At 35.4% G+C, this 10,557-nt stretch overlaps 2 protein-coding genes across 2 annotated transcripts; one reads left to right on the plus strand and one right to left on the minus strand.

Moving 5' to 3' along the window:
- Positions 1 to 501: 501 nt before the first annotated feature.
- On the minus strand, positions 502 to 4,087 carry LOC133874029 (1-aminocyclopropane-1-carboxylate oxidase homolog 1-like). Its single transcript, XM_062311860.1, has 3 exons — positions 3,485 to 4,087; positions 2,956 to 3,277; positions 502 to 766 (listed from the first exon to the last, which is right to left on the minus strand). Exons 1-3 carry the CDS (start codon positions 4,033 to 4,035, stop codon positions 512 to 514), a joined length of 1,128 nt encoding a protein of 375 aa, XP_062167844.1. The 5' UTR covers positions 4,036 to 4,087; the 3' UTR covers positions 502 to 511.
- Positions 4,088 to 7,359: 3,272 nt separating this feature from the next.
- Positions 7,360 to 9,788, plus strand: LOC133874039 (phytosulfokine receptor 1-like). Its single transcript, XM_062311873.1, has one exon. The coding sequence runs from the start codon at positions 7,549 to 7,551 to the stop codon at positions 9,574 to 9,576; it is 2,028 nt and encodes a 675-aa protein (XP_062167857.1). The 5' UTR covers positions 7,360 to 7,548; the 3' UTR covers positions 9,577 to 9,788.
- Positions 9,789 to 10,557: the final 769 nt, after the last annotated feature.

Consider the following 10,557-nt stretch of genomic DNA (forward strand, 5'->3'; position numbering starts at 1 on the left):
TCTTACCACATTCTTGCCAAACTGCCATAGCTGATTTGCACTTCCATAAAATGTGAATAGCATCCTCCGGCTCTTGAGAACAGATGGGGCAATTCGGAGCAGGAATTACCTTCTTGTTGAAGAGGTTCAGTTTTGTTGGGAGGAGGTTATTACCCACTCTCCACAGAAAATTTTTGATCACCCCCGGAGCATCCACTCTCCACAGGTTTTGCCAGAACTTATCCTCCTTGCCAGCACCCGAGCTCTCTCCCCTGGATTGATTTTTCCGAAGCTGCTCCAATAGATAGGCACTTTTAACCGAGAACTGGCCATTTGCAGTCCCCTGCCAGATCGGAGTATCAGGGGCTAGGTCCGGGCTCGGGCTGATACGACAGATCCGTGCAATTTCATCCTCCCTGAAAATGGCTTGAAGAAGCTGAATATTCCACCAACCAGAGGTCCTATCAATGAGGTTGCTCACCTTAGAACCACGAGCAGTTCTGCCAACTACAAACATGAATCGATCTAAATCTCATCTCAATTTGAAATGTTGTAAAGGAGGGATCCCGTCAATCCCTTTCGTGAAGTAGTGCAAAAGAAATTCTTTTGAATCGATTTCCTTGTATATTGGGGGGTTTTCTTCCGATAACAGCTCCTTTATTGGTTCATAAACTCTTGAGCCCGCCTGAAAATGGGGTCTAAAAAAACTAGCCACAGAAATTCTTGGCCCGATATGCTGCGCTAATACTCTGTGACTGACGCTAATGAACTTGTCGTTTGAGATGAGCTGCACAAATACATGTGAAAACAGATCAAACAATTTATTGAACTTAATTATTTATATTATTTCAGTGATCAAAGAGGTACAACCCATGACTACTATGTCTTCCCCTCAAATTATATATTACCAAATTGACAATATTGTTTTCTCAAATTACCAAAAAAAAAAGTTGTCATTGGCTCCCTCAAAGCCAATGAATAAAAAAAAGGAGAAAAACTAATTAAATACATAAATACCCACGACCAAATTAACCACTTTTTATGGCTGGCCTGGGGTGGCCGAACTGCTCCTTGGCCATTTCTGAGTGGTCCGGCTACCCCATGACCTTAAGCGTGGCTGAGACATCCCTTGATTAGTTTTAATTTTTAGATTATGTTTATTTTAATTTTAAAATTTATTAACAACCGTTCAACTGTTATGTTGATGACACGTGCATATAAGTTTGTATAGTTAACACTATATGACTGACACATGTAAATTTAAATGAGTTGTCATTATAGTTGAGTTTGGCCCTGTTTGCTAACTCACGCACTTCCCCTCTCCTCCTCTCCTTTGGCCCTGTTTGTTGTCAGTACGGTATAATATAGAAAGCTAAAATGTTGGCTTCTTCAAGAAGCCAACGTTTAATCAATTCCCATTTTACCCCCAACCCAAAAACACCACCCCTGCAAAAAATCATGCCCAGCACAGTGCCTAGATCCCCTTACCCCAGTACTAAAGCTTTGTCAGGGCCTGCTAACCCCATCCTCATCAAAACAGAGCCCAAAGCGAAACCTATGAAGACACCTCAATCTCAAAAAGGTCCAAGAAATCAAGAGATTGAATTTTCTGGGGTAAGGGGGTCTAGGCATTGTGCTGGGCATGGTTTTTTGCAAGGGTGATGTTTTGGGTTGGGGGTAAAGTGAGAATTGATTAAACGTTAGCTTCTTGAAGAAGCCAACATTTCAGTTTTTTCTGCTGAACCGTACTGACAGCAAATATGGCCAAAGGGGGGAGGTGAGGGAGAGTGGGTTAGCAAACATGGCCTTTGTTATTCTACTTAACACTAACGGTGGTTACAGTACTAACTTGTTTTAGCTAAGTAGAATAACAAACGTAACTATGACAGCTCATTGACACGTGTCATTCATATAGTGTTAACTATAATAACAAATTTATGTAATGCATGTGTTACTAATCATACAATCAGAATCACAGTTGAACTGCATGTTGTTAATATATATATATATATATATATATATATATATATATATATATATATATATAACCGAGTAACGTTATATGTCCTTCTTATATCTTTTTTTTTGTCCTTTAAAATTGACGTAACTTTTAAAATCAGTATATTTTACATTTGTAATAAATTACGTACTGTTAAAATTTAATTAAATGATAATTTTAAAAGGTACCACATCATTTTTAGGACATTTAACATTACTCATAATGATAATCAGATATATAAAGCAGTAAATCAAACTCTTGATTATATCCTCTTAATGATATTTATTCCGGGCGGTAAAGTACTAAATACTGCACTTAAAAATACACTAGCACAAGTTCTTACCTATATTTGTGATCTGAGGCCATATGGTAATATAACACGGCAGCATGGTGATAGTTATAACATGATTATGATAGCGAGGACAACTATTATTCACAAAAGCTTAAAAAGGTTTAATAAAAAAAAAAAAAGCTTAAAAAGGTATTCATTAAAAAAAAAAAAAAAATTACTTTCATCAATCACTTTTGCAATCTCCTTTTAAAGTTTAAAAATTTTTAATTTAATGTATCTAACTTTACAAAATTTGTAATCTCACACATTCATTAAGATATTTCTTTTAAATCCGAAAGAAATGGTGATAAAATTTCAATTTCCCTTTTCTTTTTTTGTTTCCTATTTTACTTTTCTTTTTTCTTATTTCTTTTTTTCCTTTTAAAAAAGGCAATAGTAATTTTTGGGTAATTTTATAAGTTTATAAAGTTTGTAAGGGTATAATGGTCATTTCAACATTTGACCATCTAATTTAACTCTAAACCTTAACAGGATGGGTGAGATTGCGAATTTTTTAAAGTTTGATATACTAAATTGAGAATTTTTGAATATTATAAAATATGTTATAAATACGATAAAGTTCACATAATTAAAAGAAATTATTAAATAAAAGAAAAAGAAAAAAAGCTAGATCAGATAGACTTGCCTGTAGAAGATCTCCAACATTGATTACTAGAGCTCCAAGCACCGGAGGAACATTAACCCATTGATTCTCATGGAGAACTTGGAGGCCACCTTTTTGATCTTGTAAGAGTATGGTAATGAAGCTGGAATCAGTGTGATCCTTAGTTCCAATTGTCAATTCTGGTTCAGGGCATGAGGGGTAGTAGTGGCCAAGAAGAAGAAGCGCCTCAGCACAGTTCATGTCTTTTAGGTGGCTGGGATTTAGCCCAAGACCCTCAGATAATAACTCCAAGAAATCTAGCCCCAGCTTCATTACTTTTTCCGAGTATTCTTTAACAATCTCTCTGCAGCCTCAACCCATGGAAACATCATATATGTATAGAAATTTTTTATAAAATATAAAATGAAAAGAAAATAATAATAATAAAAATGGAAGCAAGAGTTCGAGAAAATGATAACAAGAGATTTTGGGATAGTTTGGTTTTAAAGAACCCGATAACGGGCAATAAGGCAGCGTAGACTATATATATATAAACCACATATATATATACCTGCATACTGCAGGCAGTACTACTTCTTCCAGTTCTGGGGCATTTGATGGCACAAGATAGACAAATGTATCCCTCCAATCAGCTGCTGTTGATTGGTAAAGATCATAATTGGATTGATAAAACACCTTTTTCCCATATTCGCGTGAATAGAACTCTTTCTTCACCTCAGTGTTCTGCTCATGAAACCTTCGCATTCCATTTATTGTCTCATCCAAAAGTGTAACAGGAATACCATGATTAACAACCTGAAAGAAACCGAATTTTTCGCATGCATTTCGAACTTTCTCAATGACTTGAGTGCGTACGATCGAGTCGTCATGGATACCTTGAAGGTCTATGATAGGAATACTGATCTGGGAGTCTCTTCCTGACCTCTCATGATCAAGGCTAAACTGTCCGCAGTGGAACATGCGTGGAACTTTTGTGACCCCAGAATCTAGGAGTCCCTTAACACCGGCTTTTGACTCATCAAATGTTTTTAACTCACTTTCCCGGTCGTAATTGGAGTCGATTCCTGCCTGCAGATACTCATCTGTACTCTTCACCGGCATCTAGCTTCTCTCTTTGCAAGACTTTGAGTTCAATTAACTAGACTGTGATGAGAATTACTCGTAAAATTAAAGCCTTCACTTACCTAGAACTAGTGGAGGTCGTTGAAAGTAGATAAGATCGATCTTGACGTTTTGTCTCTCTTTTGACCGACTGCCACTTTTACGATGCGTTATTTTTCAAATTCCACATTTTAAAGTCGTTATTTTATATCGCACTTTTTGAAATCGTAAACTCAAACGACCTTTGTTAAGACTCAGTTAATTCTTCGGGATTACGATTTTTAAAAGTGCATTTAAAAAGAAATAATAATAATAACAATTTTAAATTCCTTTTGCAGTACTTAGCGTTCGGTAACATTTATTAAAAAAATGTTGTTTCTATAAATTTAGTGTTTGGATAACATTCATATAGAAGTGCGTTTTATGTTCAAATTACAAATGAAGACATAATTTACACAGTTCACAAATATGTCTAATAGTAATGATCTTTTCATTAAAAAAAAAATAGTAATGATCTAACAACACATTGGAAGATTTTTATTGCCTTTTAATTTTTGTGTTTTTTTTTTTATTATTTCGAATGTCATTAGTTATGCTGATGAAGAAAAAAAATTACCATTAGTCCATTTGGTTAATATAAATTACAAATCATTTTCTATTGTATAAAATTAATTCAGAGATCTCTTTGGTTGGCCTAATTTATAAATTGCTTCTTAGAGTTAAATTTCATTAAAAAAAGTTTACAAATTTCATTAGGCTACATGTCAAAATAGTTACATATGTCATTCTTAATAAAAACAAATAAATACATTAAAAATATAAATAAACATTTTAAAAAAAAAATTAAGGAAAGAAAAGGGAATACTTCCCAGCCGACGAGTGTTAATAATGTTAACACTCTTTTGACTTTTGAGAGATGGAAAAAGAAAATGTGCCCCAGCAAGTTGTTTTTATTTCAAATGTCAATGCTTATTATGAGAGATGCCCCCTTCAATAACGTGTGCCAGCAAGTTTTAATAAATAAATAAATAAAAATCGTGTCATTTGTCACTTCTTTTGAAAATGCTCGAAATTATGTCGTGCATCACGAGTTTGCTCGACTAGTTTGGCAGTTTGCCAAGATGATCGGTATCGTTTGACAAATTATATTTTTTCTAAAAAATGTCAATTTAAAAATACTTTTATCATTTATACCATATCAATAATTTTTTATTATTATTTAAAAAAATAAAAACACTTATAACCTTTTCTTTAAAAAAAAAAAAATCAAATTTCTTCTAAGCTTATTTCTTGGAGTTCGAAGAAACAACATACACCCTATTGGTCGTTCAAGCACAAAATCAGAATATCATTCCCTTGCAAATGCAACTGCCGAAAAACTCACATGGTTTCAAATTTTGTTGAAGGAACTAGGCTATTTTCTTCCTTCTTCTCGAATTCCTTGTGTTAGGAAATTTATCCTATTTTTTAGAATAAATGAGAAGCCAAAAATAAGCAATCACAAATACAAAGATTTACGTAGCTCACCACTATTTATATAAGGGCTACATCCACAGAGATTTATAACATATATTATATTTATATTGCATCCATGATTATTTTGTCAAATAAAGAATTACAAATTTACATTGATGCATGTGATTTATATCTTAAACTGAGTTTACCATATGATAACATGTATATCATGTGTATTATTACTCACTAAGTCGTGAACTTACGCTTATATTTTTTTTCGCCTACAAAACATGTGTTGTTTTATAGTTGAGCTACTCATTTTGACTCAGTAAACATTGGAATTGAAAACACTTTTTGAAATACAAAGTTGTAGATTTTTGAGTTATCTTTCTAACGCCACCAAGTTTGTTTTTATCAGATTTCGAAATTAAAAGATAATTCCAATTTACTTTGACAATGTCTTTCTTGGATAACAGAGACAAACTTGAATGTTTCATGACTTAAACCATACTCAAATCCGGATTGAACCCTAGACTTAATGATAAAACTACCAAATGCATAAAATACAAACATGCATGTTTTGGACACCAAATGAGCCATTTAAAAATCTAAAATTTTCTCTTAATTTTATCTAAAAGAGACAATAAAATTGCACTATGGGTTTTATCTTAAAATTCTGCAATTTCTTCCTGTGATGATGTTGATCGAGCCTCACCATCCAAAATTTTTGCCAAACCATGTTGTCGCAACAAAGCATGCATCTTGATGTGTGAAAGGTTGAAACTATTTTGATCATTAAACTTTTCTACTTCAAATTTCATACTAGTCATCCAGAGAAAGAAAGAAAGAAAGAAAGAAAGAAAAAAAATCCAAGCTCCAATACTAATTTGTCACAACAAATTAGGTAACCACAGCTTGAATCGCAAAGAAGTAAAAAAAAATAAACTAAAAATAAGGAAATCACATAGGACACCAAGATTTATGTTGTTTGGTGTAACAAGCATGTATCCATAGGTGGAGACAATCAAGAGGAAATTCACCTATCAAAAGATGGAGTACAAAAAATAATTTTAAAAAAAAAAAAAAATCACTCAAAACTCAGTTCAAATATTTCACCCAAAGCTCAAAATCTCTCTTCATGGGCGCCGGCACTTAAAAACTGAGAGAATATGTCCTTTTTAAGGGACTCAAAGTCGGCTGTGGTAAGTCATTTAAAGAAGCAAAGAACAAAAAGAAACTTCAGGACTTATATTTGTTATCATTTCAAGTGGAAGTGGTTTACATCACAGTAGGTAACCACAGCTTTTCCTAGAAGAGTTCATTGGAGATTGCAAACTAGCTCCTCCGATCCGCTCACTGTGGAACCATTTATGGAGCAGCCAAGACAAAAGGGGGAGATCAAGAGCCCTTTAAGAGACAATTGCTTAGATTTCACTTCAGTGTTTCATTGTTCCGAGTCAAGATCGACCAACTATTCCCACTTCCAAAGTGCAGCAATAGTTCAGATCCCACCACGAGCAAGCTGATTCGTATGAAGCAATGAAGGATTGATTGAAAAATTTTTAAAGGCACGCACTTAAGAGCATTAATTTTGACTAGCTACTGCAGTGTTGTAGCTCAACAATACATAAATTAAATTAATTTAAAAATATTCTTCTCTCTCCTGTTTGAGAATAGTAAAAATAGATAAAAAAAAATATATATTTTAAATAGATCGAATGGCGAAAATGAATAAGTAAAATAGTCGGATGTAAGTGTTTTGAAAAAGCGAGTAATTAAAAAAAAAATGTGTACTTCAATTAAATTTTAGCCAAATGTGAATGCTCTTAAGAAAATAAAATGCAAGTCCTTCAATGGGTATACCGTAGTAGGTAATGTGGTTTTCATATGAAGCTCCTGGGAAATGATATCAGAAAAAGGGTCTAATTAAACATCATGAGATTAAGGAAAAAATAAAAGAAAAGAAGTGAGAGAGAGAGAGAGAGAAAAGAAGAAGAAAATTTACCCCTCTTGCTAGAATTGCATATCACTTTTGCATCCCTTGAGCATCCATGTAGAATGGCCTTCCGAGGTTTTTGTTTGTTCTTTTTGGCTGTATTGGCTCTTAGTTTCGAGCCTTGGCTCCTGAAATCTGAGAAACTGACTTGCAATTCAGTTGACTTGGGGGCCTTGATTGGTTTCTATAATTGTGTTGACTCGGAGATTTTCGGTTCTGGGTGGAACAAGACGGCCTCTCCCGATTGCTGTAGTTGGACTGGTGTCATTTGTGATAGTTCCACTGTTTCTGGCACAAGGGTAGTTGGCTTGGAACTTGGCAGCAAAAGGCTTACAGGTAAGATCTGTGGATCCTTGGCAGAATTGTATCACTTGAGAGTCCTAAACCTGTCTGATAATTATCTCAGTGGTTCCCTCCCTGCTGAGTTGTTTAAATTGCAGAACTTAGAGGTCATAGACGTAAGCAACAATGATTTTACCGGTTCAATCAATAGAGGTATGTGTAGAACATCTACGGGTATTCGAGTGCTTAATTTCTATAATAACCATTTTTCTGGAGGAGTTCCAAAGGATTTAGCAAATTGTACCTCCCTGCATTATCTCTCCTTTGCTAAAAATAGTTTATCAGGGAGTTTGCCCGAGAGTGTCTTCCAGTTGCAAAATATTAGACAACTGTATCTTCAAGATAATTGGATCTCGGGGCTGTTGAATAATGGATTTGGTAACCTCTCTAACCTTGTGAAGCTGGATATCTCCTCTAATATGTTTTATGGAGATCTTCCAGATATTTTTGGGAGCCTTACAAGGCTTGAGCGTTTCTCAGCCAATACAAATCTATTTACTGGTCGTTTGCCTACTTCGTTGGTGAACTCTCCATCACTTCAAATGCTATATTTGAACAACAACTCTCTAAGTGGCTCCATCAACCTCAACTGTTCTGCAATGAAAAATCTTGTCTCTTTGGATCTTGGTTCTAATCTGTTCCACGGTCCAATTCCTGATAGTCTATCCTTCTGTCAAAGACTGATTGTACTTAATCTTGCTCGGAACAACCTTAATAGTGAACTTCCCAATGATTTCAAGAATCTTCAAGCCCTAACACATCTCTCATTCTCAAACACCAGACTTGTTAATATATCATCAACTCTTGAGATTCTCCAACACTGTAGAAACTTAAGTATTCTGGTCCTTTCTTTGAACTTCTATGATGAAGAAATACCTGATAATGTGAATATGCAATTCAACAACCTCAAGGGTCTAGTTCTAGGCAATTGTAAACTCAGAGGTTCTATCCCACAATGGTTGAGTAGTTGCCATAAGTTGCAGTTGTTGGATTTATCGTGGAATCACTTGGGTGGAACCATTCCATCCTGGTTTGGAGAGTTTGAATCTCTTTTTTACTTGGATTTGTCAAATAACTCTTTCAAAGGTGAGATACCAAAGAGCTTGAGCCTACTACAGACCCTCATAAGTGGGAATATCTCACTTGAAGAGCCTGTCTCAAGCTTTCAGCTTTACACTGGTAGACAAGGTGGCCAAGGCTTGAGGTATAAGCAGATTTCGGGCTTTCGACCAACTTTAGACCTTAGTTACAACATGCTCAAAGGATCAATCTGGCCAGGTTTTGGGAATTTGAAAAGGCTCCATGTCTTCATCCTGAAAGATAATAATCTGTCAGGAAATATTCCAAATAATATATCTGGGATGTCAAGATTGGAGGTACTGGACTTGTCTCACAATAAGCTATCAGGAGAAATACCTATTTCCATGGCTAATCTTAGCTTCCTGTCGGCTTTCAACGTATCATATAATCAGCTGTGTGGGAAAATCCCTCAAGCAGTTCAGTTTGATACTTTCCCAGATACAAGCTTTGTGGGAAACATTGGTCTCTGTCGTGCACTGTGTACATGTGAGCCTGAACAGCCTCCTACTCATTCATTCGGAGAGAAAAAGACGAAAATCATTGGTTTGCCGTTCGGAATTGGAGTAGCAACAAGTTTTGTTCTTACTGTCACAGGTTGCTTCATGTCCGGATGGGTGCTTTCCAAGCCGAAAAAACGAAAGAATACAGCAACTAGAATTGGATATTAAAGGTATTGCAGGAAAAAATTGTAAAAAATTGCTGTCTTGTGCCACATTTAATAGTTGCAACGGTAACGACTAAATAATTACTGTAACAGTAATTATAATAATTATATTCAATATGATTTAAACGTTTTTTATATTTCATATTATGGTTCATGATAGTAACAATTTTTATATTTATATTTCTGATTTAATTTCTTGATGGAAGGAAGAAAATCAGCTAACTAATGAATATGAGGAGTCACTGGCCTACCTATATAAAAAGTCATGTGTACCTCTCTAATTTTTTTTTTTTTCAAAAACTATGTTGTTGCAGAAAAGTTGATTATTCTTCTCGTTTGAACAAAGCAATTTATTCTTCTCGTTTGAACAAAGCAATGACTAGAGGTATATATAATTATTCCGTTGCTTATTAAAATTAGCATTTGATTTATATTATGCTATCATGTGTATCATAGCTTGTCTTTATGCCTATTTGTTCAGCGTCCTATCAAGTATTGTTTTGCTATTTTTGTTTTACATCTGGTTATTGTTCATTGCACATGCCGTTTTCACATCCATGCCTTAAAACTGTGAAGCATGAAACTGAAACTTGAACACAGTAAAACTTGTTTTGTGAAAATAGCTAAAACAAATATTCTGGAGATTTTGAGCACCGCAAACCTGTTTTGTTGTTAAACTCGCTGTACATTGGATCATGAGCTTTCAGCACTGCATCATGAATTCTCACCCTTGTCGTGCCATGATCTAGAGATGATGGAGGATCCAGCAGTGATTTATCACTGCATAAGGGAGGATCCGCGCGGTAGAGGCCCAGGCGTCCACCGAAGTTCCACGAGGCTGCTATTGGTCGGTGCCTCCTCACTGGAAAATGCTCGCGTCGGCGCCTCCTCTCCGTACCAGTGACAGCGTTGCCGTGTGAGGAGAAGCCGCTTCCTGCGGCCTCTCCCCGTGACAGCACCGAGGGCCGCCTGATCTTACGTAAAC

This window comes from Alnus glutinosa, chromosome 1 (assembly GCF_958979055.1).
Source record: "Alnus glutinosa chromosome 1, dhAlnGlut1.1, whole genome shotgun sequence".
Taxonomy (NCBI): Eukaryota; Viridiplantae; Streptophyta; class Magnoliopsida; order Fagales; family Betulaceae; genus Alnus; species Alnus glutinosa.

Excerpts from the sequence above, each read along its gene's own strand:
- LOC133874039 (XM_062311873.1), top strand. The coding sequence starts at position 7,549 with ATGGCCTTCCGAGGTTTTTGTTTGTTCTTTTTGGCTGTATTGGCTCTT.
- LOC133874029 (XM_062311860.1), bottom strand. The coding sequence starts at position 4,035 with ATGCCGGTGAAGAGTACAGATGAGTATCTGCAGGCAGGAATCGACTCC. Across the intron at positions 3,278-3,484 it reads GTACTGCCTGCAGTATGCAG|AGAGATTGTTAAAGAATACT; the intron begins GTATATATATAT and ends TTGAGGCTGCAG. Across the intron at positions 767-2,955 it reads ATGTTGGAGATCTTCTACAG|CTCATCTCAAACGACAAGTT; the intron begins GCAAGTCTATCT and ends GTATTTGTGCAG.